The sequence below is a fragment of the Eucalyptus grandis genome, chromosome 11 (genome assembly GCF_016545825.1).
Source record: "Eucalyptus grandis isolate ANBG69807.140 chromosome 11, ASM1654582v1, whole genome shotgun sequence".
NCBI lineage: Eukaryota > Viridiplantae > Streptophyta > Magnoliopsida > Myrtales > Myrtaceae > Eucalyptus > Eucalyptus grandis.
This window is the reverse complement of record NC_052622.1, coordinates 4,090,218-4,115,768: the sequence shown is the minus strand read 5'-3', so window position 1 is coordinate 4,115,768 and position 25,551 is coordinate 4,090,218. Positions and strand designations below refer to the sequence as shown.

Here is a 25,551-nt window from a genome sequence, read left to right as displayed (position 1 = left end):
AATTAGGTGCTTCTTTAAGGTTTCTGGTGACTTAACCTGGCCTTTAGAATTGTAAAGGGTAGTAACATAGAATACACTTCCCTTAAGCCAGCGCAACCATGATGTACAAGCTCCTGTGAACTTACATCAGATTATTTTCATTGTCTCTTTTCAATTTTTTAAAGATTTTGTGATGAGTCTTCTCACATGTGGGCGCAAATTGAAGTTTTTTAGTTTCTTCCCATGCGAAGAGCATTTGCAATTTATTTTGTCAAATTAAGTAAATTGTGATACGCATGGCAAAGCAATTTCAATCTATGTTACATCTTTTCATTGGTTAGTAAATTAAGGAAATTTACACAATGTCTACTAAATTGCTCATTGTTCAACTGTGGAAAGAAGAATTTCTAGTCACCCACGTTATTACCCTCGGCCATGCCGCCAAATGATATGATATCATACTATAGATAAAGAAAGTCCCCCAGCTTGGAAGGGAGTAGCTTTGTTATTTCTATTTATATAGAAATGGCAAGTAGTCCATATGCTGATTCAGCCATTCTGAGTTGGTTTTCATGGTCCTACACTTCCAGACCTCTCATTACTCCTAAATTAGCCCACAAATTCGATTTATAACTATCCTCTTTCAAAATGGTGATTCTTGAGCTTAATTAGGCAACTTATACGAGTGGTCCGATAAGATCTTGAGCTTAATTAGGCACCGGTATACCTAGAGCTGAGTTATAATTGCTAGCACCGGTGATACCATCGGGACTGTTTTAGCAGTCGATGTCTGCATGAATGAATAGACAAAGATAATCACCTGTTGGAGAATTTTTTTTCCATTTTATACAGTGTTTTTTCTTCCCCGCATTTAGATTGAAGACACTACCTCGGATCTAATTAACCAATGCAATTCCGGTACATAATCTCGTTTATTTTAAAAGAAAATATTTTTTTTAGGTAATTTAGATTGATTTTATACATATCCACTAATATGTAAAGTGATCATGCAGGTACATAATCATTAAAGTGACTATTAGCAATCAAACTCCTAATTGTAATGAAATTAGCACATGTAGCTAAACAATCACAAACATAATTAAATATGTAAATTAAACATGCAATATAATCAAAATACGAGCAAATAAATGCATAATTAAAGATATGGCAATTCCTAACCAAACCCTACATTTTTTTAATTTTCGAATTTTTTTTAAATAATAATATTGTTTTTATTTTTTTATTGTATTTATTAAAATACTATTTTAATAATATAAAATTATAATGTATTAAAAATGACACGGGTCAAATCCTCGGGCTGGGTTCGACCTAGGTTGCGAGTGACTGGCCCAAATGGGCCTAGTATGCGGGCCCAGTTTAAGCCTCCTTCCCTTTTTTAAAGAAGGACAACCCTCAAACCCACACTAAACTAGCCCAAACCTAGCCTTGATATACTCGGCCCGGATTGTTCAAAATCCTATCTAGCTCGTAAATCGAGACCCGATTCCTAAGAAAAACTCTACCTGAATCCGACCCAACTCCAACCTGATCTTGCAGCCTTCCTCCTCCTTGTTCCTTCGCGGTGCCGAGGAAAGGGGGCTGGGATGACGCTGGGGCAGCAGGTTATGTGTTGATGGTGGCGGTGACAAGACGAATGGCGGCCGCGGGCAACAAGGGGCGACAACGACGTTGAGGTCTGCGAGGTCGGGCAGCAACTGTGCAGTGCTGGCGTCATTGGTGGCAGCACAGCTCAAGGGAGCGACATGGGTGAAATAAGGACGACGTAGGGGCTGAACAACGGTGGTGTTGGGCTTACCGTGACAACGTCAGAGGCTGAATGGCGACGGCGTTGGACTGGTGCTGCGACGGGGCTAGACTAGTGCTACGATGGGATGGGATCCCATGATGGCTCAGCCCAGCAAGGACAAGATCGACAGCAGGTGTCGGGACGGGCGGCTGCTGAAGAGGTGTGGCCTAGCGATGGGGCTTCTTGACGCCACCGGTGGTCGGGGTGGACTTGCGGGTGGCCTTGGTGGCGAGCTGCTCCCTCGAGGCAGCTATCAACCTACACGAGGACGCTGTCACGGACCTCCTCCGCCTGAAATTGGGGGAATTTCTACCCTCCTCCTCCTCCCGACTCCGAGTTCTTCGATCAACTGGCTCGCACCAATAATTAGTGACAGCCATAGGTCGAAAATGATGAAGAAGGGTATGAAGACAGCTTCAGCCTCGGAGTACGATTTCATCGACTTCGATAAGATAATGAGCAATTTGGAAATTTCAATGACTTGATTGATTACTATCGGATGGTCGAGCACAAGCTTGCAGTGCAAAGACGAGTCTTTTCTTCGATTGAGATATGAAATGGGCTCTCGAACATGGGCCGTGGACCGATGCGAATTAAGAACATAGTGGGCCGACATCATTGTATTATAGTTTCTGAATACTAGATTTAGCTCGGTGTTCGGATCACTCGTGAACCGCCGGCCCAGCAACCCGAGAGCGGCGGCGACCCGGCCCGTGCCCGAGCTCCGCGGAGCGTGCCGCACGCACGTGCAGCCACGAATTCGCCACCCGAGACAAACGTACAAAAAGGCCCTCAGGCATACCCCCACCGGCCACCGTCGTTGCTCCCTGTCCTTCTCTGCGTTGCTCTCTCTCTCTTCTCTTCTTTCTCTCTCTAAAATCCGCAAAATTTCAGGGTTTCGCCGTCTGCTCTCGCCCCCTCCGATGATCCGCGCGAGCTAGGGCCGCGATTCCTCTCGTCCGGCGCCCGAACCGCCGCCTCCGTCCGGCCGTTTCCCCTCCCTCTCCCTCCCTCACTCCGCCAGGGTTTCCCCGCGGCATTCCGGCGGCGATCGGCGGCGCAGCCATGGGCGGCGACTGGCAACCCCTCCTGCAATCGGTCTTCATCGGCCTGATCTTCTCCTACCTCCTCGCGAAGCTGATCTCCCTGCTCTTCACCTTCAAGGAAGAGGGCCTCACCGTCGCCCGTGCCCCTGCCCCCGCCCCCGCCCCCCCCCCCCGCCCCCGCCCCCGCGGCGGCGAAGCGGCCGGGCTCCGGAGCTGGAGATGCCGCCGAGCCCGACGGGGCCGACGGTGGCGGCGAGTCGCGCGACTCGGATTCGGTGGTGGCCGAGCACGGCAGCGTGAGGAACGAGAGCGCGGCGGGGACCGACGACGACGGCGGCGGCAGCGATAGCGATTGGGAGGGGGTGGAGAGCACGGAGCTGGACGAGATCTTCAGCGCGGCGACGGCGTTCGTGGCGGCGGCCGCGGCCGATCGCCTTTCCCAGAGAGTGTCGAGTGATGCTCAGTTGCAGCTGTACGGATTGTACAAGATTGCGACCGAGGGGCCGTGCACTGCGCCGCAGCCATCCGCGTTGAAAATGACTGCGAGAGCTAAGTGGTAGGGTTTTTTCATCCGTGGTTTTATGTTCTTGCTTTCTAGGTTACTTTGATGAAGTTGATTGATTTGGATCGACGAGAAAAATGAGAGAAGAGGTTGATGGTGACACTGAGACTGATTTAGGGAAACTTCAGTTGATTTTGTTAGAAAGAGAAAAAAAAGTGGTACTTTTGATGTAGAGTTAAGTCATATTGCAACGGGAGTTTAGTCTACATCCGTAACTTCTCAGGGTTGATGTTGTAGGTGCTATATCACAGTCCATTATAACAAGAGACTGCAGGTGTTCATGGAGGTGCTGATGTAGAGTAGTTCTATATCCGTTTAGATGTTGCTCTTTATTGAGTCTAAGTGAGTGCAGCATTGTTCCCTTCAGATTTGCAAATGATTATGCACTATCTATGTAGTTACTCAGGAGAACAGCAGTGTGTAGATGCTTGAGAATTGGGACCCAAGGTTTGTATTGGAAGGGCCTAGGAAATTCCACCTGCTTAAGCTGTGTGGTGCATCAATGCAGGCTTCTTTAATAAGACTACGAGCTGTACCTTGTGAGCAGCTACTTTTACTGCTTAAATCCTGTACTTCATCTACTTTTCTAATCAAGTCCTTGTACCGTCAACATTTCTTGTCAAATCCTTTTAATTACTTAAAATGTCTGGTCAATCCTCCCCGTACAAAATTCAGCCAAATTCAGCTTACAAGGACATCAGAGTGTTATGAAGATTAAATATTTACCTACGTGGACACTCATCGCGAGTCGTGGACAGGAAATTGATTGAATTTTTTCAAAATTTTTTTTTTTTTATGCTCTTGCTAATACACTATCGTCAGTTCATATTACCCTGTGTATTTGCAGAGGACCAACTTTTATTTATGGAAATGGTGTTATTGAGGATGACATGATAGCTGAGAAGTTGTACCAAAATGCTCTCTCATTTTAATGGATGGTGTTAGCATGGCTTGTTTTTGGTAGATGATTGCTTGTTTTTACCTCGAAATACTAAATTTGAAGCAGTTTTTGGGGGTTGGTTCAGGCAAGCATGGAATAAATTGGGTGCGATGCCACCTGAAGAAGCGATGCAGAAGTACATTGACATTGTTACTGAGCTGTATCCTACTTGGATTGCTGGCTCAAGTATGGTGAGATCTAATCCTTTGATGTCCAGGTTGCCAGTATTTTAAGATTTTGTGAATCTTCCTTTGAGTAGGTCCTATTTTCTGCGCTTAAATCTGTAGAAGAGCAAAGGCAGCCATGGTGATGCACCAAGTACAGAGGCTAAAGGACCGATGGGGCCAGTTTTTAGCACATTTGTGCACGAGGAACCTGGAACGGAGTCGTAAGTTCCTTGTATTGCTATAGCTAGGTTGCCTGCTCCTTTAAAGATTATTTTCACATTCTCCTTTAGCTGTCTTTGACATTGCTTACAGTACGACTGTATAGTGCACATTATACTTTCTCCACCTGCATGTTGGGCTATAGGGCTATCTATCATCATGTATATGTTGTCAATCGCTGCCAAAGAAGTTTGTTGAGTTAGGTTTGGTAACTGAAAGATGGAAACAGACTCCAGTACAGTAGAGATGTGTGAAAAGGTTGTATTTTGTGAGAAAGATTTTGCACTTATAACCAATCTGTGTCATGTTTCAGGAAACTGGATGCTATACATGCTTTTGCTAGAGAAGGCGAAATAGATAATTTACTTAAATGCGTGGAAGCTGGTGTTTCAGTTAATGTGAAAGGTATTTACATCACTCTTGCAGTCTTTATTCTGATGTCAAGTGCTCAAAATCTTCTATTAGTTTATTATGCTTGTTGTAGTGTTTTAAGCCTCTGATATATGGTTTCTCATAGCGGGGGGAAAAAACCCAAAATTAGAGGAACATTTGTGATGTAATGCTTTGTTCAAGCAACGTCATAGTTTGGAGATGGCATTGACAATTGTGGTGACCAGCCTTTCTGGCAGTTTTTATTTTACAGCTGGAAGATACACAGCTATCTTTGAACATCTGCTCAAGTGAGTGATTTTCAGTTGCAAGGAATCAGCTAACCAAGAATGTGGTGTAAACAATGTGATCTGATATTAGAATAAAGTGGAATGCTTTACTTCAAAATGGTTCCGTATTACTTGAGCTATTACACTGAAAAATTTTGATTCATCTGATGCTGTCTGCTGGCTATTGTCTTGTGACTCTTTGACAAACATTTGTCAACATTATTTGTTTACTGCAGAACTGCTGTAGATTCTTGGTTTTTGCTCAAATTTTAAAATTTGGCGATGTGTCATTGTCTTTCTTGGTCAAGCCTCTCAAGTTGTCATCCAAAGAGTGGTGTCAAATTTCATACGGCAGTTTCACTCTAGATGTAGAACATTACACCCCCCTCAATTGGGGAAAAGTGTGTTATGCTGTGTGCTTCATTTAGCTAAGATGGGAGTAAAAAGGAGCATTGGTAATATGCTTTTTTTTCACCCCTTGAGACCATGTGACATTATTGCAGATAGTGAAGGTAGGACCCCACTGCATTGGGCTGTTGACCGTGGTCATTCGAAGGTCGTGGAAATGCTTGTCAGCAAGGATGCTGATGTAAACGCAAAGGTATTTTGTTTACTTTTGCCTGCAGATATGCTATCCTGGTGCAGTCTTTTTAAGAATTCCTGTAAGAGAAGGAAACAGATATTCGATGGAAAGTAGAACTTTGTTGTCATAATAAATTTAGAGTCGGTCAAGGATACTATGTCAAAGGAACACGGTCTGATGATGTGCATTTATTTGGCATAGCATGTGGAGTCATCTCAATGTTCACATTTAAGTACATCTTTTTTGTCCTGTGTGGTAGGACGATGAGGGCCAAACTCCATTGCATTATGCCGTTGTATGTGACAGAGAAGGAATCGCCGAATTCCTTGTGAAGCAAAATGCAAGCACGGATGTGAAGGACAATGATGGCAACACTCCTCATGATGTTTGCGAGTCAGATTGGCCCTGGATGCGATCTGCTGTGGTGCATGCAGACTAAATCCCAATTCTAACTCAGTTCTTCCTCCTAGGGGCCATGAAATGCTCATCTAAATCGCCGCGTGATGTACATATGGCTATATATAGACTTATCTTCCTCGTTCGTTTTGTTGTTATGTTCCAGTCAGCATTCTAAATGGATATTGGGGGCGCTATTGTCAGTCCTTAGTCCTATCGTGTATGCGATATTGTTCAGAATGCACGTTGAATCTCGGTAAAGGAAAATGAAAGCCGTTCCTGGAAGGCATTAATCTAAGATCCGATGGGGAGGGGGTTTGTGTTTCTGGGATGGAATTTTTGCCTTGTCTTTATAGTTCTCCCCCCCTAGGAATGGATCTTCTTATGCAGGGTGCAGGCCGGAGGAGCGGGCAAGGAACACTTGTATCAGGCTCGCCCTCGCCCTTGGTGATTGAATTAATGGTCCACGCACCATTTCTTGCGACTCTTATTTGAGTTACTTTCTAATCTTTATTTGATCACGCACGAGTTGGTAACTATGTTGAGAATTGGCAAGTTGTTAGAAAAGCTGGTTATACGGAAACGATTTGATAGTAAATGATTCGAAAAAAAAAAAAAAAGTAGGTAATTTTATTGAGAGAGTGTCAAGGAGTAATTTAAATAAAGGTTCAGAATTTTAATCAAGAGTCGTTTACATTTTCAAAAGTTGGTCATGAAAATTTTATGACTCGCAAACTCAAATGATAGTTGTTGAGGTAAAACTGGTTTGGTAATTTCATTTGAAAATAGATGGTGAGAAACTCGAAAATAATTAGTGACTAGAAATAAGAATTGATAACTTGAATAAAAGTAGGTAATTCAGAATTGGCCTTAATTGACATTGACAAGTGACTCAAATAAGAGTTGACCATATTGAATAAAATTGGTATTTTCGTATTAGAATTGGTAAGTTATCGAACCAAAAAGAAACAAGTCAATTTAATAAGGACTATGACTCACCAACAAGCTATAGGACCAGCAATTCACAGTTAAACCTCTTTTGCCAAGCATCAGAAAAATTCATTTCCTTAAAAGTGTGCATTAATTGTAGCAATTTGCTATTATTCCCAGACTTCTCTTCTCTGCCCCTCACTCCCAACCGTCATCAACCGTCTTTCCCGCCCACAACTCCTTTGCCTCTTCCCTCCCTCCATTGCATTCTCTCTCTCTCTCTCTCTCCTGGAAATCCCCCACCCCACCACCCCAAGCATCCGAAATGGCAAAGGCGGTGGTTTATGCCCTTGCCGCTACCGCCTTGATGGCCTTCATAATCTTCTCCCCGATGGGCCAAAAGGGTCGCAACCACCTCCGCTCAAACCGCCGTCTAGGCATCATATTATCCCACCCGACTTTCGACCCCCTCGTGACCGAATTGGAGAGAAGGCGAGAAGGGGAACACGCGGATCGAGAAGACCCTCCGGCAAGCACGGGAATTGGTTCTCCGATCAGCAGGAACGAGTATTTAACGGACGAGGGCGAGCTCAACACCACCTCGAGGCTATTGTTCTTGTTCCCATTGTTGGACGACGCGCCAAAGGACGGGGCGGTCAGCTTCAAGGAGCTCGAGGCATGGAACGTGGGCCAAGCGCACGAAAGGCTGGCCTACCAGACACAGAAGGAGCTGGCGTTTTTCGACAAGGATGGAGATGGGGCTATTTCCTTCAGGGAGTACCTTCCTCAGTTCTCAGATGAAGACATAGGTGACTTCATGGACAATATTAATCGGTCTAATCTTCTTAATTCTTGCTCTGATCAAAGTTGGTATCGTTTAATTCTCAAGAATACAGAGGGAGGGAATCCGTTAAGTAACAGGGTTAATTTTAGTCTTTGCCCCTAATTGACTTCTTGTTAACTTAGAAAGTATTAGCGAGAACAATGACAAAGAAAAGTTTACGAATGATAAGATGTTGTGATGATCGAAAAGTGACGCTAGGAGTTTTTCAACAGAGAGAAATGGTTCTGCACACGGTGAAGCCGGGTGGTGGAAGGAGAAATTCCTTAATGCCGATGTCGACCAAACCGGAACCCTCAGCTTCAATGAGTTCATGGAGTATATTTCTATTGCTTACCCATTTCTTTTTCCTTTTTTTCACGCCAAAATTCGAAGAAAGCCATTCTGACTGGGGGGGAAAAATCGATGCTTTGCTGCAGTTTCTTGCATCCCGAAGATAGTAACAACACAGAAATCTGGAAATGGCTTCTCTGGCAAAAACTGAAGTAAGGCATGATCCATGATCATAACCTCAAGTACTTTATCAGTAGATGATGCAAGATTGCTTTGTCTTTAGCCAAATTGCTAGCTTACTGTATAGGTAATCTTTTGCACGCTGGAAGAAGATTATGCCCCTGTTAAATGAACTCATTTCTTCCTTTTGCCTTAATTTAATTCTATGCCTTCAGGCAAATGGACTACGACGGCGATGGTAAACTCAACCTCGATGAGTTCAAGGATCACATCTATGATATCTACAAGAACTATGTGGAATTCGACGCCCATGGCGGTCATGTGCCTACACCTGAACAGAAATTCACCAATCTCGATGTGAACAACAATAAGTATGCGCACTGCATCATCGTTCTTTTTGCTTTTTGTTACTGTGCTTATTTTATTCACGTGACTAAACTGCCGAGCCCTCAAAGAGATTCACAGCCAATATCTGCTGATGCACTCAATGACCTCAACATGCAGACTCCTGGAAGTCGAAGAAATGATACCAATACTCCATTATTTGAATCCTGGAGAGTTATCTCATGCTAAATATTACACAGCTTTTTTGATCCGTGAGGTTAGTAGAAGCTCGCTCTTATAATTGAGATCGGAAATGTAGTTTTTTGGAACAGAACATTATGTGGCTATCTGAAAATGACATGCGATGACTTTACCAGCATTATACGTATTTTTCTCATCTTTGCTTTGATGTTATTTTCAGGCTGATGACAACAAAGACGGTAAATTAAGCCTTGAGGAGATGCTTAACCACGAGTATATGTTCTACGCCTCGCTCTTTGAGGAGGATGAGGAGGATGATGAAATGCACGATGAACTCTGAAAGTGGATTGTCATCACTCGATTAATCTCGGACTTTCCTGCAAAGAGAACTCCACCATCAGCAGTGGCACAATCTTTGTTCAAAGAACTTTCAGGAGCCGGAAAAACACGAGAGGGGGAAATGGAAAGCTTTTTTGAGAGAAAAATCAGAACTTAAGAAACAGATGTTAGGTCGGCTCATAAAATTTCCAGTAGGACCTGCAAATTTTTGAAAGGACAACCAGCCATCTAATGAGTTTTTTTCTTTTACAGATTCACTTAGGAGTTACTTCCTCGGCCTTTTACATACTAGCTTGTGTGCTTATAGGCTTGTTACAATCTTTAATGGCCTAAAATATCATCGATGTGAAGAAGGCTTAGTGAAAATGACAGAAAAAATATCATATGATTCCGTCTAGAGGTCTACCTTTCATTTCCCAGGAGAAGCAGATTCGTGCTTCTTAATCCAAAGCGTGCGCTGAAACCAGGTGAAAAGTTGCTAATGAACAGCGAAAGCAAAAGGTATATGTCACATAAGCTTGTCCTACGTTTCCGAAATATATGCCGTATTCAAACCTCATCATTAATCCAAAGTAAACAAATCGAAATTCATTTTTTTAGGTTTCTTTATGAGTTTGGTCCAATGGAGGAAAGTCCTAACGAAAGACCCTGCCAAACCAAAGCAATAATTTCTGCATTTTCGTGGGTAGGTCGGACCCTTCTGGTTTTCGGGGCTACGAGAGTCGTTTTCTTATCGTGCAGCGTAGCTAAAAGATGGTTGATACGCGGTAACTAAAGGTCAATACGAGAAGGCTCTCTTTTTCCTTTGATTTCCTCAACAGATGAAGGTTGAAAAAAGAGATTCTTTGAATGCAGATTAGCCCCCACCTCTTAATGTGAGAAATTCTTGCTGAGGTAATCAGTAAGAAGATATGGTTGGTACTGTAATGCTTTTGAGGTAGTTCATAGAATGTGCTTGTGCTCCTCCTTTTTCAGTGACATGACTTTTCCACCACATAGAAAATGCCTTTCGCAAATGCAGAAAGTGGAGTTGGTTCAATTCCCTCATCTAGCTTCTCCTTTTCTGTTTGGTCAAACTGAAATTTTCTGTTCAGATTCATTCAAGTTTCTCCTTCACCCAGACGCTGAAGATAGATGAAAAAGTAAACGATTGCATTTGGCAGATAGTGCATTGATCAGTTGAAGGGAACACGCACGCACACACACACCAAGAGTTTCAAAATGAATAGGACTCACCACTTTCTTCAGTCCTCCCTTTCAATTCATGCCATCCAAATCCACAAGGACATTTGTGATGGCCACCTACCAACTATTGATCTGACCCTTGGGGCGAGCACGTTCATCGCAATCGCAATCGCAATCGTGGTCATGGTCATGGTCATAGCAAGACCGTTAAGGTAAGATTGCAAAATATACAGGTCATGGATTCGGTCCGTCCAATTATAGAATGGACGTCGCGAGCGATCTAGGAGGGATCATTCGGACCGGCATGCACCATGTACCACAAGATTCTAGTCAAACGCATCTCGAAGTTCATTGATGGGTTGTACTGAGAAAGGGAAATTTACATGTTCCCATGATCCTGAGGCTCACCTCAGCTTGTTCACAAGCTGCAAATCTGCCAGTCATTTCCTGAAACTGATTTCAGCGCAGACCTTTTCTCATCCAAAACTGGTTCATTCGATGAGAGCAAATGCAATGGTACAATGCATAGTCCATACGCGAAGAGCGAAATAAGAGCGAAGTAATATTCACACAACTTAAAAATTCGAAGGAAAACAATTTGGAGGATTGAAAAAACAGTAGAAATAATGCACGTCATCCATTTTCTTCAAAGAGCTTTTGATCTTTGCATTAGAAGAAAGGTTCCGCTTGTAGAGTACGAAAAAAGAACAAAGATTCCTCAATTGTAAAAAGAGCTATTCTATTTTCGACCTTAAAAACACCATTTTCATAAAGAGAAGGCTTCAAGAAAAGATACACTGGCATGAACCACCAACCAAGGCCTAACTGGTTCAAAGATATTTAAAGTATATATTGGAAGGTTTTGCTCTGATCTTGGAAAGCCTAGGTTAGATTTTGGATCCCACATGGTAAGTAATTCACATCTCCGTTTGTTTTGTGAAGAATCAATAATTGGAAAAATGTTTTTCTGCTTTTAATCGTTGTTATCGCTTACAAAGATGAGCTAATACAATCTATTTCTGTTAACAACAACAATTCATGGTTAATATATATATATATATATATATATATATATATATATATATATATATATATTGTTAATAATGAGAATATTTTCAATTGCCTCTTTTCCTAAGGGATATAAATGATTAAAATTAAGATTTTTTGTTTCAAATCGTCGATTTCCCATGACAAGCCTAAATTCCAAAAATATTACCACATAGTTGTGCTCACTTTAAATGGCCATATATGGTACACCACCAAGGCCTTTCATATGGTTTTTATATTGAAGAATGAAATATTGATAAGTTAATTTTGCATCATTAATACCCAAAAACCTTTTTTTCTTATGTGTGTGATGCATATTGTGTTTATATATATGTAAGAAAAAAGTTATTGATTGAACATTCGGTTGGTTGATCAATCCAAACTATTTTGAGCTGAATTGTGTTGGCATTACAAATGAAACCCCATTAAATGCTCAAAAGTCATTTTTACATTATGTCTCATATGTATAGACTCGAATTCAGGAAAGAAAACCCCTAAAAAACATTAAATCATCTAGTTTCCACGCACTAAATGCAACTAATTAGCTCAACACATAATCCGAAATGAGTATCACTCCCAAGATGCTTCCTAGTTCCTATGCCAAGAATTCTTGCAATTAAAACTTAGAATGGTATCGCTGTTTTGTAGCCCCGACAACCTTGAACAATACCAAAAGCAAAGAGCTTAAAGCACTTTCATTAGTCAATCAAAACCCATCATTAACCACCCTTCTGTCTCCCCAAGCGATGATTAAATTTCTAACTTTTGGTCCTAATAAAGTCGGATCGGCACAGTATCGACATGTCGAGCTGTCTCCTCTTTTGGTAGTGCTCTTCACTAATGGCTCCCTAAACCATAGAGAATATCAAAATCACACATAGAATTTCGAAGTCCAAATGCTTGCCACTATGATCTCATCTGTGTGCCATTTCCTTCTCCATTCCCTGTCTTGGGTCTCCATCCAATTCACTTTTGAAAGTGTCGAAAGCCGAAATGTGAGGATCAAAGCACCAGTAACAGTGTACTAAAACGGGGGGTGTTTGGTACCACGGAAAAAGGGAGAAAGAATCGGAAATTCTCCAACGAAAAATGTTTACTTTATATGTCTCCCACCAAAGATATTTCATTTTCATTTGGGAAAAACGACAAATGAACGACCGTGATTATCTATGCAACTAGATATTATGATAGCATCGCATCGATGCGAGCTAATAGTTATTCACATATTGGTGTGACCAATTTCACGATGAAGATCAATGAGAAACCATCTCATGACATTCTCACTTGAATCAGGAGGGCACCGAATCGAACCATATTAAACCCCCGATTTCAACCGCCTACGCATGTCATGTCGGCATTGCATGGAGGTCAGACTACAACAATGAGTACTAGACATTAGCTTGATTGACCAACGCGAAAGTATGGATAGCAATTAGCAGTAGCACTAGGGCAAGACGAGTCCCTGTGCCTATCACGCTCATTGAAAGGGCGAGGAGAAGGAAGAACGACTCGTACAAAAAGAAGGCGAGAAATTGCCCGTCTTTAGTACAAGAACAGAGGGGGGGAAGGGAGGTGACAAATGACAGACGAACACCCAGAAAAGCCATGCAGATGTTGCAGAGGACTGTGGCCATCACCTCAACCATCCGAGTGCTTTCTTTTGGGAGAAGGCGATCGGCGAATGCGACAAGAGGGACACAGTAGAGTTGACTTCGATCGTTGTGGGCTGAAGGGAAAAAGTAATGCATTCCATCATCATTCTGTTGTTGTTGAGTGGCGTTGCACCATGACTACAGCTTTTCTCCGCTTGTGGCTTATGCCCTCCACTTGACGTTTAATATGAAGTGAATAACAGCATACGTGCCGCGTCGACGATCCGCCATATTCGCATTTGATTCACGCCATATTCGCATTTGATTCACCGACAATCAAATCCGTCAGTTTCGACTCCTAAATTCACTTTGCTTTACAAGTTTAGAGTAATCGATGAAATCTTTGTATGTGACCCGTTAGCCCTTTTTTCAGACAGTATTGTGTGACGAGAGACGGGGTTACATTTAGCATAGTAGGGGCCCTCACACCCATTCACTAGGCTTTCAAGTAATGCTAAATAAATCAAGCATAAAAAGAAATAAGTTTTCCTGCCATTAATTTTCTTTGAAGAAAATACAATTTAATTGATGTTCGAACATTTTCATTTCAAGTTGGCCCGAAAGAATTAACAAAGCTTGAACAAAGAAAAATCGGGAAATTATGAGAATGTGGTTAATTTAATTGCTGAGAACAAGCACACTCGATTACTTGTAATCATTCCTGAAAAAATTTCTAGATTAATTATTGTGATTTGTACCTCATATCGGACACAGACAAGGGCCAAAGACATGAAGTCCACGGCAAAACGGGAATTTTTGTAGGGACTAAAACTCGAAAGTTCAAAGATGAGGGACGAAACTGCAATAATGCTCCTCGATATCTAGAGACCACATATGCAAACTTTGTTACGTATAAATGGAAGGCAAGCCTCTCTTCCCCACCACACCATCGCCCCCTGCTTCCAACAAAGCTGAACAATCTCGGAAGCAAACAAGGGTCGTATCCATGGCTCCTAAGGTCAAGACCCTCGTTCTCGTTTTCCTGATGTTGCTGATGATTTCTTTCTCCCTAGGTGAGCATCTCCATCTCAAATCTCGACATTAGCTAAAAAAGATTTCCAATGTCCGCATCGGGGATTCGAAGAACTCGATGTATTCTGTGCGTAGCAATTTACATGACGGATATTATTCATTTTTTGCAGGCTTGCCGGGGGAGGTTGATGGTTCAGGCGGAAAACCCTCATTTCCTAAGGTATAGTTTGCACGAAACACGACATCATTCGTGTGTGTGATTATATGCATGCATTTTGGGGTGCATGCAAGCATGCAGTGTGTACCCTAGAAGAGTTGTGAAGATGATTGTGCTTCTGTCTGATATGAAGTTGAGTGAAAATAGACCTTAAAAAGCTTGTCGTTGGTAACATTTATTTTTGTGGATCTCCTTAAAGGTTGGTGAAAGACTGAAAATGAGGAAGCTCATGATGGCCGAAAGCCTCCTTGACTACGAAGATGTGTGCGCCAATCCCAAGCATGATCCCCGGAAGAAGGGCTGCAAGAATAATCGTTGATTCTCTCTAGAATAATCGTTGATTCTCTCTCTCTCTCTCTCTCGGATATTAATGCAATGCGTCAAGAGACCATATGTATTGTTACATTCGAGCCAAGTAGAAATGTCACGCACTGTAATGTCTGCACTGTAATGTCTGTCCTGATGGTGTAATAATAAACCTCTGAGGTATGATATTTATGACGGAGTACCTGAATTTTTCGCTCTTTAATTATTGTGCGGCTGCCATGTGTTTCCATTCACGAGAACAACCGGAACTCGCCTTGAGGCTTGAACAACCAGAAATTTCACCGTCCATTGCTTTGAGGTCTTCTATGGAAAACTATGCATAGAATGAAAGGTTTCCTACCCAACTGTCTGAACGAGGAAAATTTCCCCCGTTACATGTGAATGTTACTCACCACGCAGATGAGGAAATTTTTACCAGCCAATTTATCAAGCTCGCGCTAAAAGACAACGTCCGGGTTGCTTGCTCTACACGATCATATGACGACGCCAGTTGCAGAATGAGGTCATAAGCATCAATGTTTCGTGAAGCATCCAAACTTATCCACATATGACTTATTATCTTGCTTATTATCTCTCATAATGAAATCTGTACTTATAGCAGAAGGGAAAACTGATGTGAACCCACAAATGTTATATGGTCTTTTCTACGTTGACAAGCAGACAAGAGGAAACAAGGAGAAAATGGTGTCAGAAGGATTAATGCTTCGTCAAGCATCCGCACCCACCCACATATGACTTATTATCCTGCTTATAGTCACGCATAATGAAATCTGTACTTATAGCAGAAGGGAAAACTGATGTGAAGCCAAAAATCTTATATGGTCTTTTCCAATTTTGACAAGCAAACAAGAGGAAACAAGGAGAAAGTGGTGTCATATGCATCGATGTTTCGTGAAGCATCCACCCTTATCCACGTACGACTTATTATCCTGCTTATAGTCTCTCATGATGAAACCTGTACTTATAGCAGAAGGGAAAACTGATGCGAACCCAAAAATGTTATATGGTCTTTTCCAAGTTGACAAGCAAACAAGAGTGAACAAGGGACACTGTTCAGTATAGATTCATGAAATCAATCCCTCAATCCACTATCTACTCTGGTAACCAATCTCGTTTTAGTAAACACTTATATGTTCTAATTCAGCTAAGATATGTATATGCAAAAATGTATAGTATATACTGCAATTGTCAGATGCATCGAACAACAATAACTCGAAAATGATTTATAGTACAAGGTCGAATTGGCTGCCAAACTTTGCAACATCGCTACATGGTGACTCTGTGGACGCTCAGGTAAATTCCTCTTTCAAGTAACCAGGCCCCGGTCTGAAGGGATCAGACTCTGAATATGCCTCCGGTCGATAAAACCCAGAATCATTCACACGGTTACTGAGCACATGAAGGATGGCTTTCTTCGTGCCACCATACTCGTCCCTGTTGTTCTCAACATACTCCTTCGCCTCAGCCGCGACATCATTAATGAAATCAAACCGATTATCCTCTGACAGCAGAAGCCTCTCGATGTCCATCGTCAATAGCTTTCCTGTTTCCTTTATTTTCCTCTCCTGCTCCTCGAGGAAAGGAATCCTCTCCATTTTGTATTGCAACAAGTCATCTTTCTTTGTCTGCCAAGATAAAAGAGATCTTCTAGGTAAAAGGCTAGAGCAAAAGAACTATTCTATACATGACTTGGGAGATTATTTGATGGCCCAAAAATAACAAAAGGATCTACCGTGAAATTACTTTCAAGATATTCAAAGATCACACGCCAAGGTTTCAGGTAGCAGACATCTAATCAGCCAGCAACTTTATCTAGCCATTTCACTGAAGAATTCTGGCCAAAGAAATCATCTTGACGAAGTGCATATCAAGTGCTCGCCATTCCACTCAAAACCAGGTGGAGTTAAGACTCTAGGCTTTATTACACTGAACCATGATTACTGTCATACAACATATATGTGAGAGACGACGCAGGTAAAGTATTCTCTTTAACAAATGTCTGGCGGCAGAGTGTGCTGTTAAACACCCCCAAAGATAGGTGCCGGCCGATATGGTGAGACAAATTATTTTAGTTAAACCAGAGTGCAAAGGGAGCATTTGATTAGACCTGCAAAAGTATATAATGGACAAATAAACTAATTCAGAAAGTACATGCGGAGTAACCCTAATGTATACTCCGTGCAATGCAAGCAATTCATTAACTCATTGAAGTAGTCCTATCAATCATTTGACCATGAAAAGCTTCACATAATTTTATCACTATCGACATCCCATATCCTTCAAGTAGCCATCAAATGCTCAATAAATTTCGCGTGTTGATGTTGTGAAATGTCCTTAATAAGCACAATTTGTCCCCATGTTTCACCGACTATACCACGTTGAAAGAGTTCAACATAGAGAACCAGGACTCTAGCCGAACCTATAAAGCAGAGAGAACCAAGCTAAGTAGTCTATTACACATCGATCAAGCGATTCAATCCTTATCCCACTTCACAAGCAAGACCAGTGAACCAAACCAAGAAATCCAAAATGTCTGGTAAACTCAATTCCTCCTCCTTATATTCCTTCTCGAATCCGAGGATTAAACTAATCCGTTTCGAACCCCGAACACATCCCTATCGGCTCACACAAGTCCTCGCGTGTTCAGACACGCATCACAACCTAGGCCATCGTCACGGCCGAATCTAACCCCTTTGCCGAACTAGCACTGAAAACAAAACATCCCCATCAGCTCAAACAAGTTCTCGCGTGTTTAGACACGCATTATAAACTAAGCTATCGTCACGGCCGAAGCAAAACCCCTTTGCTGAACCAGCACCGAAAGCGAAACAGCCCCATCGGTTTCGCTCCTACGACATCGACAATGCCCCCACAAAACCACAAACCCTTTAAAAATTCAGCGAGGAGCAAGCGAAAAGTACCAGCTTTCTCCGCCGCCACACCCGCCGGCCGCGCCCCCGGCTCCCCGACTGCGAAATTACCTGCAACAGCGAGACGCAGCCAAAGCTTCACATTTCACCGAGAGACTAGCACCATCGTGCTCCTCACAAAACGACAGTACCGGCGAGAGAGACAGAGAGAGAAGGAGACAGACCAAAAGCGGTGCCTTCGACGAAAGTGCCGGCGCCCGTGCATTTGCCGATCGTTTCTGCAACAAAAAGAAAAAAAAAAAAAAAAGGGATTGGTTGTCGAATCGAGACGGGGGGAAACGTTAGAGCGAGGCGTTTGGAGAATGGGTTCAGCTGAGAAACGAAGAACGAACCGGCGAGCTCGCCGGCGCGGCGGCGAAAGGAAGCGAGCAGGAGCAGGAGAAGGAGCGGAGCGCCATGGCCAATCCTTATTCTCTGCGAACGAGATTCGACATATCCACTCTCTCCCTTCTAAAACTTCATCGACGGGCGGCGACCCGACAGGCCCGCCTGGCCCGCCCGAAAATGATCGGGCTTGGCCCAGATTATTTTTTTGGACGGGTTTGGACGAAGCTTGATGCAGGCCCTGACCCGGCCCGCCCACCGTCTTCAACAATAAAAACGGTTTTTTTTTTTTTTTTTGAAAGAAAATCTTTCATTATAGAGTGGCAATTTTCGTCTTTTTGATGATTAATCTTTATAGAGTTTGCACAGATTTTTTACTTGTCATTTTTTGGGCATACATATATAAAGGAAAGATATACGACCCCTATAGACCTACGTGAGTATATGACCAAACCCGAAAGGTCATGTGAAGTTCGATCCTAAATGAGCTTGCCCGAATTCGCTTAACAAGCATATCCGACCTTCACGTGTGTACATATTTCTTGTAGTAATGCCAGGGATATAAAGGCAGGTGACTTCCTCGGGTATTTTTATGTGTCTTTTCTCTTTTCACTAAAAACACAGGAACCTTATGTCATGGTTGAGCTTTCGTTGTAATTTATATTTATGCAATCGAGTACTTTCATTCATTCGTACGGCATGACGAAATTATTTTATCTATTTTTTTATCTTTCGACATCAGTGCGAATTTTGAATATAACTATAATTGGCACATGTATATGTGTTTTCCAAAAAAAAATTTAAAAAAATGTGATGAAATTTTTAGCAAAGATTCTCGCAAAAGCAAAAGGGGAAATTAGTTTTTATTAAATTTTCAAGAATGCTAACCATAAGAAAAAGGGAGAATCACATAAATAATCAAGAAATTTTGGCCCAATATGCAATTTCCTTTATGAATTTTCAATTTGTTTGATATGATTCTGAAATTTTTTATTCATATTCAACTTACTTCCCAAATTATATGAAATGCTTTGCGTTTTCTGTGAAGGTGAAGTAATTGAAGGATTAATATTAAACACTTTCCATACAATCCAAGGATTAACTTGACTAAACAAATTAAAAATTCAATGACAATATTGCAAAGCTAAAATTCAAGGGTTACATTTTTAATATGTCAATGGTTGGTAAGGTTTTGTGCATTTGAACAAAATTAAAATGCTGAGGACCACATTATATATTTGATTATTGAAATGGAATCGAATTTATTAAATTAAAATAATGAATAATTATAATAAGCTGTGGATTAATATTCTTAATGTAAATTCATTTTAAGCTTTTTCATTATTTATTTACTTATAAATTTAAATATAAATATATAATTAACACATCATGTACCCTCACGTGTTGGAAGTACTTTTTTCGAGAAATGACGCATCGCCAAGCATGCCAGCGTCTTAGCGGTAACCTCAAAAGGGCGGCGTTTGAGGGACACGCGCCGCTATTCGCGCTCTAACCCCACGCGTCGAGCCAATCACGCCGCGCGTGCCACCACCCGCCAACCCCTCTCGCTCCCTCCATTAAAAAGCGCGCACCGACGCCCCCAAAACGACACCGCCTAGCCGACAACGACGCCCCCTCACGACTTTCGACTTTCTCGCTTTTCGCCTTCGCAGCAAGCAGCAGCAGTAGCAGCAAAGCAGCAGTAAAATTACCAAATCACACGGCGACTGATTCGACTGGAGAAGAGGTGCAGTGAAAAAAAAACCCAACAGAAAAAGGCTCGATCGGCTCTCCTCCTCCTCCTCCTCCTCCTCCGGCGGCGCGAGGCGCGATTCCTCTCTCGATCGGGCCGCGAAAACCTACTTCTCCGAGAAAGCTGAACCGGAGCTCCTCCGTTAGCATTGTCCGGACCGAAAGACGGGAGCAGCGAAACCCTAAGCTGGCCCCGCGGCGAGAGATCGGCGGCCGTCGGATTTGAACCGGACCTGCCGGATGTCGTGACGGCGGAGTTGAGCATGACGGCCGCTGACTTATAATGTTCTTCCGAACACGTGGCCTTCTTTGGAACCCCGAACCCTAGCTATGGAGAGATCCAGATCCAAGAGGAGCTACTACTACGATAATGACTACGATTCCGAAGCCCTCGGCAGGGCCAAGCCCCGGTACAACCACCACCACTCCTCCCCCGGCCCCGCCGCCGCGCCGCACCGGCACCGCGGCGGGGGCGGCGGCGGGGGCGGCCGGCAGCAGGACTCCTCGCTCATGGTCACCACGAGCTACCGCATCCTCTGCCACGACGCCAAGGCCGGGGGCGTGATCGGCAAGTCCGGGTCCATCATCAAGTCCATAAGGCAGCACACGGGCGCGTGGATCAACGTCCACGAGCTCGTCGCCGGGGACAGCGAGCGGATCATCGAGATCTCGGACACGCGGAGGCGGGACCCCGACGGGCGAATGCCGACCTTCTCGCCCGCGCAGGAGGCCCTGCTCTTGATTCACGACCGGATTATCGAGAGTGACGCGTATAACGGTGGGGAGTACGAGGACGGAGGGGGCGGGAATCGGGCGGTGACGAGGCTCGTTGTCTCGAGGATGCATGTGGGGAGCTTGTTGGGGAAAGGAGGGAAGATAATTGAGCAGATGAGGGTTGAGACCAAGACTCAGATTAGGATTTTGCCCCGAGATCACACATTGCCTCGATGCGTTACCATGGCTGAGGAGATTGTTCAGGTTTGCAGATTCAATTAGGCCTAAAAAGCAAAAAAAAAAAAAAAAAAATTAACAAAACTTAAGCTTTCGGGTCGTGAGGGAGAGATGATTACGAATGCTGAACTGATTGGACAATCTGCATGTGCGTTTGTGGGTTGATTGGTGACCTTGGGCTGTGAACGTAGTCACGGATGTTTCCACTTGCTCTTTGGTGCTTGTGCGGACCTTTCTTTATTTGGCCCTCGGCAGAAGCGCGAGCAAAATCCTTTCTTAAGATGCTACTCCAAAATAATAATCTGTTCAATGGGAAACTAATGGAATGGGCGATTCACAGATGATCTGTCAATGAGAAGTAAAATGCCAACCGCTTGATGGAGTTGGACATATCTATCCTTTAGAATTTTCCTTTTTAAGGCATTGAATGAGGGAAGTCTAGAATAATCGCTATGTTGGCTCTGGACTCGCAGTTAATGGCCATGAAGGGTTTAAATGCTTCTAATGAATTCCAGTGTTAGCGTTTTGCTGTTCCTGAAACCCTTGACTTGTCTACAGAATGTCAAAGCTGCTCCCCGCTTTAATTCAGAATGCAGGTTTCTCTATGTTGAAGCAGGGAGCAGCTTATTTGTGTAGTGTAGTATGACTTAAACTGACTCACCAATCTGAGAATCACAGAGGATGATAATAGCTAAGTGAAGCAATCGAATGCATGTTCAGACTTTGCAAGTTACATGTCTATTCCAAAGAGAGAAGAAGACTTCCATGGATTAGCCTGTAACCATTGATGGTTGTTAAATGTTGATCCTTAACATCGGTGCTTGCAATCATTTGTCTTCTTTTTTTTTTTTTTTTTTTTTTTTTGGGGGGTGTTTATTCAAAAGCTTCAACTTTTTCTATCATGTACTCACTGTTGAATTTCTGTAATGAATTAGTAGCTCACTATGATTCTTGCCATTTGTAGGGTATAAATTTAATCAGTTGAATGCATTGTTCTTTTTTGGCCAATGCCTCATGCAGGACCAAATTTTTCAGATTGGTCATCCCTAAATATTTGCCATGTCATTCTAAATTCCCCTTATTCTTTCTCAACGGACCACAGTGACATTCATATTTTTTTGCCGGAGTATTTTGATTCGTGAATCACCTGTGCAAACTGCCTTAACGAGGGTTCATGAAGATGAGCACATAAATTCAGTATATTTGTTGGTTGTGTTGAGCATCAAAGTATCTGTGCATTTGGGTTGGACTTTCTATCAATATCTATGATCTTCAAGAAACCTTGGAGAGTAATAATTGGAACGAAAGGATCTGACACTTCAGCTTCTGATAACTGTGTATGCCGATGCTGCCTTGATATCTAAATGGTCTCCCTCACATTGTGAAGTTGAGATTATTTTTTGATGTGTCTCTAATTTCCATTTATCACCTCTAGGTTGTAGGCGATGTGAATGCTGTGAAGCATGCAATATCAATTATTTCACATCGCTTGAGGGAGAGTCAACATCGTGACCGCACTCATATTCATGGGAGAATACATTCACCAGAGCGGTTCCCTTCTGATGATGAGTTCATTCCTCACACAAACAACTCAACACGCCGTTCATCTGGCGATGGGACTTCATATAGCTCACGGCCCAGTCTCACCAATGCAAGAAGCAATAACTACATCTCTCGTTCATCTGGTTTACCAACAGAGTCCGAGGCTGCTCCCATGAATGATGACACACAGCCACTGGATGGGGATGAACTTGTGTTTCGAATCTTATGTCCAATTGGAAAGATAGATAAGGTTGCTGGAGAATCTGTCGGAATTATCGAACTACTAAGAAATGATGTTGGTGTGGATGTTAGGATTTATGACCCTGTGGCTGGCTCAGATGAACAAGTGATTGTTATTTCATCTGAGGAGGTAATTGCCTTTCAGAAACTTGTTTTTTCTGTCTAGAGATTCATTTTATCTGATGCGGTGCAATTGGAATTAAAAGATTCTGCGTTTTACAGCTCAAACATGGTAGCATAAGAATTTCAAATTAGGATGATCTACCTTGGAATTGTAAATTTCTGAGAAGTTTCTGTTTTAATTGTTTGACTAGGGTCCTGATGATGAACTTTTTCCAGCCCAAGAAGCTTTGTTGCACATCCAAACTCAGATTGTTGATCTTTTTCCTGATAAAGACAACTTGATAACCACAAGGTTACTTGTGCCATCTAGTGATATTGGGTGCCTAAGGGGAAAAGACGAACTTCTGTATGAGATAAAAAAATTGACCGGTGCAAGTGTACAGATTCTTCCAAAAGGAGATCTGCCTGGCGGTGCTTTTGCAGATGATGAGCTTGTTCAGGTTTGGTTCATAGGCTACTGATTACTGGAATGGCTAATGCATGCTGATTTTATCTTAACTTGCATGCTGGTCTTGAGCTTGTTGCAAGTCCCAAAGATTAATTAAATGCATTGCTTACCATTTGTGTGCAAGATAAGCCCTCAAACTAGGGTTCTAGATCCCGATTCTCCATTTTGGTGCCTTTGATATCTATATTCTGGGAAGGTCAATGTATGGGCACTCTCTCACCTCTATGTGCATTCTGTTTCTATCTTGTGTTGCTTATGGGTATTGTCAATCCCACATGGGCTTTTGTGTTACTTTAAGTTGTGTACCTGTGAACGGCCAAACTGACGGGATTAATTTTATTTAGTTGCTTCCTTCTCCAGATTGTAGGGGAGATAAAATCAGCTAGGGAAGCCCTTGTTGAGGTGACATCAATATTACGGAACCATTTCTACAGGGAACTTTCTGAAAAAGACTCACCTCCTCCTCCAGAAATTGAGCCGATTCCTTCCAATAGTATTCCTAATCGCGAAGCTCAAGCTCTACCCGCTTCTGTGACAGCAACCCAGCAGGGATTGCAAAATTTTGCAACAGCACAGCCATCAAAGGTTGCCCATGTCAAAGATTCAGCACATCATCTATTCTTCCTAGTTTTCCCTCTGATTTTGTTAGTCTCTTTAGTTGTGGGGTTGTGCTTGGCTTATTATTGTACTTCGATTTTCCCTTTCTTTCACGGGCTTTCTACATGATACTGACAAGCTGAAGCATTGAGTGTCATCCTTGGTTCCACTTGTGGAAGACATTCTTCTCATTTTTCATTTGGCAAGTCAGATGCCGAGGTTACTTTAAATGTAGATCTAATATAACGAAGTAATAATTGCCTTTTGAGGGACAGCTTGACTCTTTGTATTACTCATTTTCAAATGACAATTTGTAGGACAATGGGAGTTCTGCTCCTGAGACAGGAAGGTATAATGAATGTGAGAGTCGTGAGGATGCCCCTAGCTTGAGCAGGTAATAATTTCTTTGCATATGATTTCCTCCCACAGCAATGTTGCCAAATTTTCTGCAGTATAAATGTGCCCCCCTCTTTTTTCATAGAGTACCTGCTGTTACGCTTGTCACACGGAGTACCCTCGAAGTTGTTATACCAGAGTACGCAGCTCCAAAGCTGATAGCAAAATCCAAAAGCAAGCTGACTCAGATAAGTGAGGTAAGTTTGCAATTCTTCAACATTCACCTGATATCATCCGGTTGAAGTGGTGAAATGTTTGATCCGTGACTGAGTTTGCTTGGAGCAGTTGTCAGGGGCTAGTGTAATCCTGCTAGAGGATAAACCAGAAGCAACTCAGAAGGTAATAAAGATATCGGGCACTCCAGAGCAGGCTGAGAGAGCCCAGAGTCTGCTGCAAGGCTTCATTTTGAGCAGTAAGGCTCTCTTTTGCTCTTTTGCACACTCGCATCTGCTTTTGCAACAAAACTGGCACACACTGACTCCTTTATTTGTGTACTTCTCATTTAACCTGAAAGTTTCCAGATACTGTTTTTTGTCTAACCTGCAACAACATGCTTCTTTCGTGTCTCAATTTCCAGCTCAAGAAGATGGACCTTGAAGTTATTCTGGAAATGGCAATTAGCAGTAGAACCTATTTTAGTGCTTCTTGAGGTGAAGCTAGTTCCTCGGAGTTGCAATTAGTATATGCTGGCCGACGTCAAAGTGATGGGGAGCTTAGTTCCAAAATTTGGGTCATAACCCATTCTAATCCTTCTTGAGGAGTATGTGGTTTCCACCTGTGGGAATCACCCCCTGGTCCTTTTCGCTGCTACTGTACATGCAGTGCTTTTTGTCTTATATTCAATTTTCCCTCGGGATGAGAAATGCAGTGCCTTTCGTGAATCTGCAATTAGTATACACTCCATGTCCTCTGCAACTCTTGTGTTGGTGCTTCCCTTTTCATTCCGGTCCACTATGTTTAACCTAACATTTGCCGCAGGTGAAAAGAGTGGATACTTCTGGGGGAAGAGCACGCCCGGAAACTGCGAATGCTCTTTCGGAACCCAGAAAGTAAATTTCGCTATTTAATGACTATCATCGGTAATGCTTAATCGGAGTGCTAATGGCCTTGGATCGGATGATTGCCAACTCGAGTGCAAGAGCCCCCGATTGCAGGTGCTCTCGGTTTCCAGTTTCTCAATGGACTTTGACCTGCCATTTTCAGCTTCTCAATTGAAAATCCCATGGTCGAAGCAAAGCAACAAGGCTATTCCTAAACGGGGTCCCTCGCATTAAAACAGACGAGGACTATGGAGAGGGAAACGAGTGAAAAAACCTAGGAATGAGTAAAACGCCAGATTCCGTTAGACCTGTAACTCCAGACGCATTGATGTTGATGTGGCGTTTACTGTCGGCCCATGCAT

General features: G+C 42.8%; 5 protein-coding genes across 6 annotated transcripts; 4 read left to right on the top strand and 1 right to left on the bottom strand.

Moving 5' to 3' along the window:
* The first annotated feature begins 2,586 nt into the window (after window positions 1-2,586).
* LOC104424525 (acyl-CoA-binding domain-containing protein 2) lies at window positions 2,587-6,684 on the top strand. Its single transcript, XM_010036985.3, is given in 7 exon segments — window positions 2,587-2,985; window positions 2,987-3,388; window positions 4,420-4,525; window positions 4,622-4,722; window positions 5,034-5,125; window positions 5,883-5,980; window positions 6,222-6,684. Coding segments are annotated over 7 exon segments (1,113 nt in total). The 5' UTR covers window positions 2,587-2,851; the 3' UTR covers window positions 6,402-6,684.
* A 929-nt stretch (window positions 6,685-7,613) lies between these two features.
* On the top strand, window positions 7,614-9,661 carry LOC104427006 (calumenin-A). Its single transcript, XM_010040162.3, has 6 exons — window positions 7,614-8,097; window positions 8,345-8,447; window positions 8,549-8,614; window positions 8,798-8,953; window positions 9,087-9,183; window positions 9,328-9,661. Exons 1-6 carry the CDS (start codon window positions 7,614-7,616, stop codon window positions 9,445-9,447), a joined length of 1,026 nt encoding a protein of 341 aa, XP_010038464.2. The 3' UTR covers window positions 9,448-9,661.
* A 4,513-nt stretch (window positions 9,662-14,174) lies between these two features.
* Window positions 14,175-15,048, top strand: LOC104424524. 2 transcript variants are annotated; one of them, XM_010036984.3, is made up of 3 exons: window positions 14,175-14,343; window positions 14,473-14,522; window positions 14,719-15,048. In XM_010036984.3, the coding sequence occupies exons 1-3, from the start codon at window positions 14,187-14,189 to the stop codon at window positions 14,836-14,838; spliced, it is 327 nt and encodes a 108-aa protein (XP_010035286.2). In that variant the 5' UTR covers window positions 14,175-14,186; the 3' UTR covers window positions 14,839-15,048. The 2 variants fall into 2 exon arrangements, with proteins under 2 accessions (XP_010035286.2, XP_018720742.2); XM_018865197.2 differs by having other exon boundaries at window positions 14,470-14,522.
* A 778-nt stretch (window positions 15,049-15,826) lies between these two features.
* LOC104424523 (protein PLASTID TRANSCRIPTIONALLY ACTIVE 7) lies at window positions 15,827-18,203 on the bottom strand. The gene is made up of 4 exons (XM_010036983.3): window positions 18,109-18,203; window positions 17,941-17,994; window positions 17,768-17,827; window positions 15,827-16,471 (listed from the first exon to the last, which is right to left on the bottom strand). Exons 1-4 carry the CDS (start codon window positions 18,172-18,174, stop codon window positions 16,136-16,138), a joined length of 516 nt encoding a protein of 171 aa, XP_010035285.2. The 5' UTR covers window positions 18,175-18,203; the 3' UTR covers window positions 15,827-16,135.
* Window positions 18,204-19,741: 1,538 nt separating this feature from the next.
* LOC104424522 (RNA-binding KH domain-containing protein RCF3) lies at window positions 19,742-25,064 on the top strand. The gene is made up of 8 exons (XM_010036981.3): window positions 19,742-20,830; window positions 22,239-22,715; window positions 22,900-23,148; window positions 23,517-23,741; window positions 24,071-24,147; window positions 24,235-24,346; window positions 24,435-24,561; window positions 24,727-25,064. The coding sequence occupies exons 1-8, from the start codon at window positions 20,183-20,185 to the stop codon at window positions 24,744-24,746; spliced, it is 1,935 nt and encodes a 644-aa protein (XP_010035283.2). The 5' UTR covers window positions 19,742-20,182; the 3' UTR covers window positions 24,747-25,064.
* Window positions 25,065-25,551: the final 487 nt, after the last annotated feature.

Bases quoted from the DNA above. Each gene is read 5' to 3' on its own strand.
- LOC104424523 (XM_010036983.3), bottom strand. From the start codon at position 18,174: ATGGCGCTCCGCTCCTTCTCCTGCTCCTGCTCGCTTCCTTTCGCCGCC. The intron at 17,995-18,108 runs GTTCGTTCTTCG...TTTTTGTTGCAG, and splicing joins CCGCGCCGGCGAGCTCGCCG to AAACGATCGGCAAATGCACG. The intron at 17,828-17,940 runs GTCTGTCTCCTT...TCGCTGTTGCAG, and splicing joins CGTCGAAGGCACCGCTTTTG to GTAATTTCGCAGTCGGGGAG.
- LOC104424522 (XM_010036981.3), top strand. From the start codon at position 20,183: ATGGAGAGATCCAGATCCAAGAGGAGCTACTACTACGATAATGACTAC. The intron at 23,149-23,516 runs GTTTGGTTCATA...TTCCTTCTCCAG, and splicing joins CAGATGATGAGCTTGTTCAG to ATTGTAGGGGAGATAAAATC. The intron at 24,347-24,434 runs GTAAGTTTGCAA...TGCTTGGAGCAG, and splicing joins AGCTGACTCAGATAAGTGAG to TTGTCAGGGGCTAGTGTAAT.
- LOC104424524 (XM_018865197.2), top strand. From the start codon at position 14,187: ATGGAAGGCAAGCCTCTCTTCCCCACCACACCATCGCCCCCTGCTTCC. The intron at 14,344-14,469 runs GTGAGCATCTCC...ATTCATTTTTTG, and splicing joins GATGATTTCTTTCTCCCTAG to CAGGCTTGCCGGGGGAGGTT. The intron at 14,523-14,718 runs GTATAGTTTGCA...ATCTCCTTAAAG, and splicing joins GAAAACCCTCATTTCCTAAG to GTTGGTGAAAGACTGAAAAT.
- LOC104427006 (XM_010040162.3), top strand. From the start codon at position 7,614: ATGGCAAAGGCGGTGGTTTATGCCCTTGCCGCTACCGCCTTGATGGCC. The intron at 8,098-8,344 runs GTGACTTCATGG...GTTTTTCAACAG, and splicing joins GTTCTCAGATGAAGACATAG to AGAGAAATGGTTCTGCACAC. The intron at 8,448-8,548 runs GTATATTTCTAT...GCTTTGCTGCAG, and splicing joins AGCTTCAATGAGTTCATGGA to TTTCTTGCATCCCGAAGATA.